Source organism: Puntigrus tetrazona, chromosome 11, assembly GCF_018831695.1.
Source record: "Puntigrus tetrazona isolate hp1 chromosome 11, ASM1883169v1, whole genome shotgun sequence".
NCBI lineage: Eukaryota > Metazoa > Chordata > Actinopteri > Cypriniformes > Cyprinidae > Puntigrus > Puntigrus tetrazona.
The window spans coordinates 8,942,788-8,954,902 of record NC_056709.1 but is presented as its reverse complement, the minus strand read 5'-3'; the positions used below and the strand labels follow the sequence as shown (position 1 = coordinate 8,954,902).

General features: G+C 37.9%; 1 protein-coding gene across 1 annotated transcript in view; it reads right to left on the bottom strand.

The window, feature by feature from the left end:
• Positions 1–12,115, bottom strand: part of itpr1b (inositol 1,4,5-trisphosphate receptor, type 1b) — an 87,792-nt gene that overhangs the window by 24,339 nt on the left and 51,338 nt on the right. Inside the window, exons 41-46 of the mRNA XM_043252539.1 lie at positions 11,083–11,182; positions 9,371–9,448; positions 6,872–6,890; positions 6,110–6,241; positions 5,908–5,956; positions 4,905–5,098 (exon numbers count right to left, since the gene is read on the bottom strand). Of these exons, the coding sequence (XP_043108474.1) occupies positions 4,905–5,098; positions 5,908–5,956; positions 6,110–6,241; positions 6,872–6,890; positions 9,371–9,448; positions 11,083–11,182 (572 nt within the window). The remainder of the gene's footprint in view (positions 1–4,904; positions 5,099–5,907; positions 5,957–6,109; positions 6,242–6,871; positions 6,891–9,370; positions 9,449–11,082; positions 11,183–12,115) is intronic.

Genomic DNA, 12,115 nt, shown 5'->3' with positions numbered 1-12,115 from the left:
AGGAATACCTTCTTGTAAACAAACAAATCGTGGAGGAAATTGGCTTGTGTTGTTGTGCGAGCGAACAAATACCTTCTCTGTTCATGAACCAGGACATATTATGCAAGCGAGCCAAGCAACGCGATTCATCCTCTGATATGTTTCAGATTCACTCAGCTCCACAAACTCCACTAACAGCTTGAGGCTGATACGTTTCTACTTTTGTGGGAAGCAGCATTAAGCTAAATACCAACCCGCCTGACATTTATAAACAAAGATTGATAGAACGCACCGTAAATACCAAAATATCTCTACAGTGAACAAAGAATTTGCATCGCGAGAGTATCTGTGCTTGAATTATTTATTTTAGATTCATTGAATCTACGTGAATACATCTAACCAAATCCACAAACCCAGGGTTCGCTGTTTGGCCCGTTTAATTCCTTCTATACCGGTCACTTTGGTACAGTCAGCCCAATCACATTGACTCTTTCAATCAAATTCATGCTGACAATGATACACCTACTGACTCAACTAACCTTTTAAACACCTTGAGTTATGATCTATCAAACCTCCGAGGATCTTCTGGTCATTACAAGCTTTTTAATCAAAACGCTTTTGAATTCCTAGTATACTTTCATATCTTAATTCTTCTGGAAAACGTATAGGTCAAGATTTGGACTCTCAAAATAAAAGTAGAAGTAAAACTGAATTTCCCATATTAGAGGAACCATTCCATATTTTAATGAATATTTAATTAAGCCATTCATTTCATATATATATAATATATATATATATATATATATATATATATATATATATATATATATATATATATATATATATATATATATATATTATATATCTCTTATGTAAACCAAAACAGATTTAGGTTAAGCATTAATTGTGATTAAACCATTTAAAACAATAAATATAATTTAATATTATATTCCAGGAAAAAAAAACATTTCACAGCATCAATGAAAACCTAGTCTTCTTTTTATTTTATTTTGCTTATAATATATATTAATATATTATATATATATATATATATATATATATATATATATATATATATATATATATATATATATATATATATATATATATACACACACACATATATGTATGTATGTGTATGTATATGTGGAGTGTGTGTGTGTGTAGTATTAATGCCTGTAACAGGCTTCTTATCTATTTCATTAGATTTTGGGTATGTGATATGGTTTATAGATGCTGTAGAATGAAACTGGAGTCTGGAGTTATGGAACTGAGAGCGTTTACTGAGAAAGCTAGCAGAGGACAACAGAATAAATCCTCTTAAAAGAAGCTGATTTACAATGAGTAAACTCAGTAATTCCCCTATTAATACTAGAGAATGTTACCCCGCACACACATACACACGTTTAAAGCGGCAGACTACCCTCTAGTTCTCTCTTTCATGTGGTTTTTCACATCCTTCAAAAGACACCCAAATGACTCTGCAAACCGGCTGCAAATGTGTCATGCAGGTTATCCACAAAACTCCTTTTAGAGCTGCAAGAATGCTTAACCAATCTAACCCAATACACTGAGGTTGATGTGACAGACGCACAGGTTTCCTTTACACATTATCAGGAAATAAAAGAGACTAATTAATAACACAGTCACAGAAACTGAATTTATGCACGCAAATAAACAATTCTTATTTTCATAATGTATAAAATATCATTCTGATCACTGTAATGTAAACCAACAGAGTGTATATAGAATATGCTATATATGTAGTAATATCTTTATACTGATTGTATGCACAGTAAATTATCATTGTTTACGCTTACATTTACATTTAGTCATTTAGCAGACGCTTTATCAGAAATGACATACAAAATGAGGTAGGTAGGCATATAGAAGCAACTTAATATCAGCAAAAGGGCAGTAGTGCATATGCTCTGAGTGGGGTCTTGTCTTACCTAACGAGACACGCAGGCTTTTTTTTTTTTTTTTTTTTTTTTTTAATGCAGTAGCGATAGAAGGAGCAGGAGAAGAAGAAAGTGCTATCGGGTTGGGTTTCTGTCTGTGTACAATTTATATATAAAAATATAAACTGTATATTACTGCATTGTACAGCATCACAGCTGAATAACAGAGGCAGATAAACAGAGACAGACAGACATGCGTATATATTGATATAATTATGATAATATAATAAAAATAATAAAACATTAATATAATTTAATACAACCAGTGCTACCAAATGAATAATCGCATCCAAAATAAAGCTTTTTGTTTACATGTATATACTGTGTACTGTGCATAATTATTATGTATATAGAAATACACACACATACAGTATACATTTGGAAATTATACATCTATATATTCATATTCTTATATTTGATATTATATACAAACATATTTAATATACTAAATATGTTATATATATATATATATATATATATATATATATATATATATATATATATATGTGTGTGTGTGTGTGTGTGTGTGTGTGCTATGCATATTTTCTTGTATTTATATATACATAAATATACACTGTACACAAACGCATTATGTAAACAAAAAACAATTTTGGATGTGATTAAACAATAGATATAAATCAATATAATATCTCAATGCAAAAAAACAAGAAAAAAAACAAAGCATCTATAGCATTGTATTTCATCACAACAGATTATACATAAGAATATTGTAAGATTTAGAAGGAATGAGCCTCAGGAAATAAACACGTCATGATAATGAGAACACGACTGGCATTCCAATGCCATTATGGACACTAATCTCTTTGTGCAGCACCTTTACCTGTCCCTCTTACGATCATTTTTCTTCTCTTTGTGTCTCTCAATCACAAAAGCACACAGTGACCCAGTTAGCACAGTTAAGAAGGAGCTGTCAAGAATGTTTTCTTACATTATTCACCACGGGCTTGGCTTATGCGTAATGCAGTCATGTGAGCGTGTGCCTGTTGGGAAGCCGGAGCATCATCAAGTAGAATGCCTATGCTAATAACAGGGCTGATTATGCAACGCGCCTATTTACACAAGAGCACCCCACGCAAAACACATGCATGAGCACAGAAACCAGACTCTGCCAGGCTGGGGACAATTTTCTCAATCGCTCTAGCAGTCGAAAGCAAACATCCTTTCTTTGACATTGACTGCCTCCGCCGCCGCGCATCGCCCTTCCTGTCTGCACGCATCGAGGCTAGCTTTTGCCAGGTTGCCATAGCAACCGCACTGCACCTGCAGAACCCTGGCTGTGAGACTGCAGACGGTGACGCGTGGCTCTGCTCTGAACTGGACCGCCTCCAGTTGACGATCCGAGCTGCGCACTTCCGCCTAATAATGTCACTGATTAACATACTGCTATCAGACTACTATTAACGCTGCATACAGCGATAAAATGCATAAAATACGATAAAATATACAGATATACTACAAAATATGCTACTTTTTGCCAAAATGAGCAGTACACCATTTTTAAAAGCTAAAGAAAAACACAACAAACTAAAATGAAATAGATAATAATAAATAAATGTTTTTAAAACTTGAAATAAAATGTTAACTGAATGTAGTAAATAAACCTATTTTTGTTTTAGGTTTAATATTAAAAAAATACAAAAACTATATACACAAAAAAAGCATCATTACTAAAATAAAATATACAAAAACTTAACTATAATTAACTACAGAATTATAAATAAAACTGTAAAAGTGTTAAATATATATGTATACATATATATATATATATATATATATATATATATATATATATATATATATATATATATATATATATATATATATTTTTTTATTATTGTATACATTAAATATACAAAATAAATAAAATGTAATAGATTGACTTTGGATGGATTTTGCATCTAAAGTCTTTTATAAAATATCTCTATATAAAAGTAACTCTGCAAATGCGTTTTTTTATGATAAAACATTGCAAATAAACATGCATTTCGGGCAAAGTGCAAAGCAAAAAAAAAACAACCAAATATATGAAGATAGTTTTACCCAAACAATACAAAAAAAAATCTAATCAAAGAGACTGCGTTGCTTGTCATTTATCATCGAGCTCTAAGTGTAAAACTGTTAATCCATTTGAAAACAGTTGATGGAAACACACATAATATATCATGGGTATATATGACCCAGCCCTACTCCACGCCTCCAAAATAAAGATGGTTTCACAGAAAACAAAAAATAAAATGAATAAATAAAAATAATAAACAATAAAAAGAAATTGCTGGGCAGGATTTAGACACCTATTAAATTAACCTGTAGCTTTCCATGATGTCATGTGACAGATATAATGAGGCCAAGAGATCAAATTTAGAATATTATTTGTTAGTTTAACAGGCAATAAATATATCAACTAAGTAGAAAGTTGCTATTCTTAAAAACAGGCTCAGCCTCCTGCATTCCTTTAGTTCATCTTTTCTCTTTTTCTCTCACTTTTTCCAATTTACCCACTGGACTCCTTAGTGACCCGAAAGCTATCCGTCCTGCAGCGGCCATATTAGTGTTGTCTTATCTCGATTCAATGCATGCCTCCCTTCCCTCTTCCTGTTTTGCACCAAGGGAGGATGCTCTGTATTTCAAAAGGAAAGGACACGGCTTTCCTACACTGAGATGAGATATGCAAAACCCCTGCTTTGCATCGAAACAGCATTTCACACACAAGAGTCTGACATGCTTTAGTTCACGTGGCAACCAGCTCTGTCGTTACACCTTTGCTCTCACCACAACTGCTCCTGGATCAGCTGCCAGCTACACAGTCTCCAAGGCCATCATTGTTTACGATTGGACAGTATGAATTCACTGCAGGTTTTGCACGTGACATGAGAGGATTCAAAGCAGAATAGAGGTTTAGATCAAAACAAAAAAACGAAAGTGAGAAGCGAGAGCCGATCTCACCTGTATGACAGGGTTTCCTCCTCCAGCAGAGCTGAGCATGGCCAGCAGGATGCTTTCCTGGAAGATTCGGTCACTCGTGGTGCCTCATGATGAGGCTCAACGACCAGGTCAGGACGCACCTTCTCTGTCCAGATGACACTGCACTTCAGCCAGGCTAATCTCCCCTCGACTGCCCACTGAAGCTCCACCACCTCCTGGGAATATTACATTACTACCACAGTTCAAAAGTTTCAAGAGAGAGTAGTTTTGTTTTGCTTTTTTTAAAGAAACTAATTCTTTCCTTTAGCGAGGACGCACTGAATCGATGAAAAGTGACAGTGAAGACATTTCTGATGCTACAAAAGCTTTCTATTGCAAATAAATTTGTTCTTCTTAGCATCCTTCATCAAAAAAATCGATAGTGATTGTAATCTAATTAAATATTCAACATAACCGATGACCAAATCAGCATATAAAAATGAGAATATCATTATGATTATGAATATCAATTCATAAATATTTTATATAGTATTATTGTAACATATATCTTTTTTGCTATTGTGAGCACTTGAGACATTTCTTTTATAAACAATAAAACACTTGAGTATTGGCTTAAGCTGCTCAATGCATTTACGTGGACGTGGAATCAAATAACAATATTTTGATATTATATTTTGATAATTATAATGTGCTTACACACATTCACTGAAAATACACTTAATTAATTACAGAACTAAACAATCAATTAAAACGATTCGATTTTTGGCTTAATACAAGTCCATTTTTTATTTTTGATAAATTTGAATGATACAATGAAAAATCACACTAACGATTCATGACCAACTGTAATCGGTGCTTTCTGATGAGATGTTGCACCAGTTTTACATGAAGTTTTATTGACTGGCAGTCAATAAAAGTCATTTGCGACTAAAACCTAGTTTTCCTTCATCATCATACAGTCTGTTTCTGCTTTAACACACTCGCTAGACTTTCTTAAGCAGGTGTATCTGGAGGCTATTCACACAGGAAGTGCGGGTGCCATATTCTTGTCGCCTGGCAAACAGCTGATGGTTCTGAAAATATATAGGACATAGCAGCATAGAGAAGAAAGCGGTCGGGGAAGGAGTCATCTTTTAGCAGCGGGGTATTACAAAAAGAACTTGGTGTCTATGTTTGAGCAAGGTCAGCTTGCATCTATTATGAAACTTAAGGTGGTGTGCACAAACCTGTAGGAGTTCTTGGTCTGCCCGCTGGGGGTGAGCGCCCGTTGCTGAAATTGGTCAAACTGTCTCGCCTGCCTCCCGGCTTGAAGTTGCCATAGTAACGGTTCACCAGGACTTGCTCTCAAAGCTTCACACCTGACAACAGGGAAGGGGGTGGAGTCATAAAAGGGCATTATGACATACATCACGCCGAACATTAGTGTGCCACCATGAAAACGTCAAATGGTTTGATTTGAAAAAAATAAATATAATGTGACGTGAATATGGTTGCTGATTGGTTAATAGAGATTTTAGATGTTATTTTTGCATCTTTCCAGGGTCATGGCATTTGAGAAATCAAATTAGCTTTGATCATTTGGCATACAAGAGGTATTTGTAATGCTAAACTGCTTGCTATGCATTGCAATGTCTTATACTGCTACATAATAATGCTTGCTACACCTTTAAAAAGCCTCATATCGTGAATTTAACTTTAAGTGGTCACTTAGCAAAGGTGTAATTGCGTATAGGTTATGCAGTGTTATAACTATCTAAAGGTGTATTACGTAATATATAATACTGAAATTCTCAATAATGTGTTACATAAACGGACATCAAGGAAAGCGTTAGTGAATTAATTGCCTTTGTGGGATGCCACCAACTCCTCCTCGAGACCGATCCCTACCTTGTCCTGTAACATATCGGATTAGTTCAGTCAGAATGAGGTCAGAAAGGAAGACAGAATCTGATAACATTAGATCCCTTTCCTGGCTGGCTGCGTCTGACCTCATAATACCAGAGAGGCCTGGGATACAAGACACCACACCACTTAAGGCTAATCCTAATTCAGTGATTACACAGTTAAAAAACAAACCCAACTGCTCAGTCAAAACACTCTCAACCCGAGTCCGCGGGAACTGCCACACACAATCACAATATCAAGATGTTAATGCGCTTATAAACGGATCAATCGCTTCCTTCAAACCTAAAGAGCACACAGTCATCCAGTGAAACTCTCCACCCATTTGGACCAGACAAGAGGGTGTTAAGAGGGCGAGCATGTGAGCGGGCGGGCACAAGCGGCGGCCAGGTGTGCGCCCCATGCCTCGTTTCTTTACTCACTCTTTCTCTGATCCTCCAGTTGCTTCTGGGCTGGTTTGGATCAAACTCCTGAGGACGTGAGTTAGCAGAAAGCAAAAAGGAGGGAAGAAAATGAGAAGCATATAAAAAGAAAGGGGTCAAGACTGAGAACATTAGTCATTATATAAACATGCACAAAAACTGGGGCAGATTACATCATGCAGTTAAATGAGAGGCTTGGTGGGTGTGTGTGTGTGTGTGTGTGTGTTGTGTGTTTGGGAACAGACAAGCGCTGGAGGAACACCATGCAGAGCAGAGGAGCATGAGCTTCAGTTTATCCTAAAATAATCCTAAAAGGAAGCAGGAAAGGGGGCTAAAACAGGAAACTAATAAATAATACATTTCATAATAGTTGTTTTTGAATACTCCTGCCCTTTAACGAATACAAACTCTGTTGTTTGGCAGCTTCAAACTTCTGCTAGCCTATTCTACAGGCCATCTGTTTTATGTTGGACCGTAGTTGTGCTTCTACACCGGCAAGGAACGAGAATGAAACCATGTTAATTACATAAGCACTGCACAGGGCGCCAATGCTAGAAACGTAAGCACGAGTGAGAGGAATGAGAGAGAGAGAGAGAGAGAGAGAGAGAGAGAGAGAGAGAGAGAGAGAGAGAGAGAGAGAGAGAGAGAGAGAGACAGAGAGAGAGAAAACTTTTATCCAGATTATGTAATGGATACTCTCTACTATTGACACACACTGCAGCCCATGCCCTCAGCTGCCTTGGAAAAGCAGGTTGCTTTTCGTCCTTTCTTCTACCTGTCTGTCGTAGAAACACGGATATACAGTATGTATACAGTACATGCAAAATGTACAACAGCTAAAGGCATAAAAACATTTCTGCAGCCTTGGTTTCAGATGCTTTCTTTCACATTCAGTTTCTCCACAGGCATTTCAAAAATAAAATAAAAGTCAAACGAATCCAACTAGCTGAAAAAATTAAGCACAAATGCTTCTCAGAGAAAAGACAAAAATATAAATATCATTAGCTGTTCTTGCTGCAACAGCAACTTTATTGATTTTGGATGCATATAAGATCATTTTTATTTTCATTTTTGGATTCATATTTGTTTCAAAAATATTCAAGAAAGTGACGAGGCTGTGCCTTTTATAACGGAATTAAATGGATAGTTCCTCCAAAAGTACAATACTGTCATCATTTACACATGTCGTTCCAAACCTGTAAAAGTTTCTTTCTCATGTCGAACAGAAAAGATTATATTTTCAAGTATGCTGGTAATCAAAAACGCGGATTTGTACCCATTGACATCCACAGTATTTCGCTCTCTCTATGGAAGTCAGTGTCTTTGTAGGAAGACATAAGAAAGAAACTACAGGCTCTGGAATGACATGAGGGTGAGTAAATGATGAATACATTTTCATTTTAGGGTAAACTATTCCATTAACCACATCCCATGAAGCACATCGAATGACAGACATGACAATATAATGTAAAACTATTCACAAAGACATTCATGATTAGACATTATGTCATATAATAACAACAACAACAACTACATAATGCTAACAATAATTATAATAATTGTAATTATTATTACTGAATTCAGCATACCAATATTTATGGCAAAATATTCAAAAACAAATATCCAAGTTGTCAATTTTTGCAGTGTTTCATGGGAGTGGAAGGTTAATTTGTTGAATTCTTTGAGCATGGATTTCGTTGCCATAATAACAGCAACTTTAATTGGAGAATCCATCTTTAGAACCGAATCTGGTTGCATCTGGTCGGCAAACACGATTTAAAAATAAAGCTGAAAAGCTGAGATCATGCAAATCCCGACTTCTACAGAAGTATATATCTCACGGCATGCTTCGCTTTGAAAAGTCATTTCTTAACTTCTCGATGGAGAAAATGAATGGGTTTTGACGTCCGGATCCCAATCAATGATCAGCAAGACCAAAAAGAGGTCAGCTTATTGTGATGTTTCCACACCAAGGGGGTAAACAGATCTAACAGGAAAGATCTAAGTGTGGTGTGTGCCAGCGTGGTGCTTTGTTTTCCCATTTGCATGGGCAGAGATGACTCAAAGCGGAGACAAAGAGGCTACTGCAATGCAATGCGATGCAATGAGGCAAGACATGGCATGAGACGATCAACTATCGACTGCAACAACCCATATTCCCACATCCCAGCCCAAGCTTGGCAGGAGGGCGAATATGTGTTGACACACTCTGCTGGGACCTCTGGTTCTGTGGGGTGCAAGCTAATGGAGATAAAAAGTCATGAGTTAGTTAATGCAGATTAGTCTCTGGCATTGCTAGAACGTGTTAATGTCCTTGACAAACTAGAAACTCATTAATGCAGCGTGCATCAGACCCTTCAGAAATAATAACCAGCCTGGGAGAATAGACTTTCCTACACTTGCCGCCTGCAGATTGGGAAGGATGCACATTCATCTATGCCAGCGTGGGGTTGATCGACCTCGGCAGTCAGCCTACATGTGGGGTTCTTATCGAAAAGGGTCACCGCAATGGGCTAAAATGTGCACATTATAATTGATAAAGGCTTCGATATTGATTCTCAAGCGGTTATGTAATGCATTCTCAAGCTGAAGCAGTTACGTAAAAAAACATTACTCTTAAGGTTAACCAAGTTGGGTGTGGAAGAAAAAAAAGCATTTTATGTGTAAGTGGTGATACTCAAAAAGGTATGTACAACTTGTTTGGTCCTGTCACAACATTCAATCCATCTGGATTTGAGCAGGTAAGTATTTCCACAATTATTGGTGCATTAGTAAGACGAGAGAAGACACATAAAATCAAAAGGTTCAATTCATGCACGAGCTGAAAGGAACGAGCAAAGCAGGCGACATGCACGGCACGCAAACAGTTCCTTTTTTGACACGTCAATGAAAGAGACAATGAAAAGGATGAGTGGTGTGAGTATATGTACCAGAAGAAAAAAAAAAATTCGTTAGCATTAACATTCGGTGCCATTTGATATCATGAACGTTTGTTTGCTTCAAAAGGATGCAAAGAGGAAAATTTGAGCATGTTGTCTGGAACCATTCTAACACAAAAAGAAAAGAGGGGGTTCTAAATTAGCAACAGCCGTGACGCACGCGCATGTTTGTGTGAGTAATACTGCAACCAGTAAGGAATCTCCCTTTCATGCGACATCATTTTTCAGCTGGAAAATAATGCTGCTGCAAAACACAAGGTGTGAACGTGAAATGTCCCTCCCAGCCACCATAAAACGCACACTTACATCACATGCTATAAAAACACTTTCTTGTGAATTTCCCTCACGACAAATTCGATAAAGCGCATCCATTCATCTTCACATCCATGCATCCATCCGCAATGGACCCGATTTGATTCAACGCTGACTTCTCAAAGAGCTCTCGCTACTTTTTTCTTCCAGTGCAAGTCACAAGTTTGTGTGTCACAAGTTTTCGAGTGTGGGACGAAACACCTCGAGCATTCACTGATATCGCGGCTATATTCTTTTACGGTGCATGCCAATGGCGAAGCTTCGAGGGTTCGTTTCAGTCACTGTCGCTGTCGAAAAAGCACAGTTGGGTTTGCAAGCACACTTCCTAACTTGATGAGCTCAATAACATAAATGCGTGCCTGTCGTAAAGCTCTGGCCAAAAGACCGAAGGAAACTCACTCTGTGACCTCATTTACGCATTTCGGTCTAATAAGACCGTTGCTTTCACAAAAGGGTTTAGGACGGTGTGTGCCCACCGGAGGGTCTTCGCCGCCACGCCAGTGTCTTTTGGTAAAGAGCCCGTGGCACTTTTATTGCCAATTATTGCAGAAGGTCACACATCAGTAAAGAGCCTGGATTCCAGGAAAAAAACGAGGAAAAAAAGAAGGGCAGGTCTTATGTAACCTCTGGTTCCGAGCTGGCAGGAGTCCAGGAATCGTGCAGAATGAAGGCGAGGAAACTGGGACAGCGGCGAGAGCGGGGACGGATGTGTCCACAGCTCCCCCTGATGGACGACAGGAGACGTGCAGAGGAGGAGCCAGAGATAACAGGACACATGAGGACAACAGACCCCAACTGACACACACTGACTACTGGAACGGACTCAGTCCACTGACAGAGAGAGAGAGAGACAGAGAGAGAGAGAGAGAGACAGAGAGAGAGAGAGAGACAGAGAGAGACAGAGACAGAGAGAGAGAGAGAGAGAGAGAGAGAGAGAGAGAGAGAGAGAGAGAGACAGAGAGAGAGAGAGAGACAGAGACAGAGAGAGAGAGAGAGAGAGAGACAGAGAGAGAGAGAGACAGAGAGAGAGAGAGAGAGAGAGAGAGAGAGAGAGAGAGAGAGAGTGAGAGAGAGAGAGAGACAGAGAGAGAGAGAGAGAGAGAGAGAGAGAGAGAGAGAGAGAGAGAGAGAGAGAGAGAGAGAGAGAGAGAGAGAGACAGAGAGAGACAGAGAGAGAGAGAGAGAGACAGAGAGAGAGAGAGAGAGAGAGAGAGAGAGAGAGAGAGAGAGAGAGAGAGAGAGACAGAGAGAGAGAGAGAGAGAGAGAGAGACAGAGACAGAGAGAGACAGAGAGAGACAGAGAGAGAGAGAGGCAGAGACAGAGAGAGAGAGAGAGAGAGAGACAGACAGACAGAGACAGAGAGAGGAAAACAAAGACCGGTAGTGACAATGAAAACAGGCAAACAATGAATTTAACAAGGACAGAGAGAAAAAAGAAAGATTATGACAGACTAAGACAGAAAAAGCGTATAAAAGTGTTCCCATTCTCGCCATTAACAAACAATTAACTGTGACTTTCTCCTCAATACACTCCTAATTTGCTGTTTATTAATAATTAGGAGGGTAGCTGTTAAGTTTAGCATCGGGTAGGATTAGGAACGTAATATGTCAGTAATAAATAAGTGATAATAAAAGCTTAATATGCTATTTTGGCATG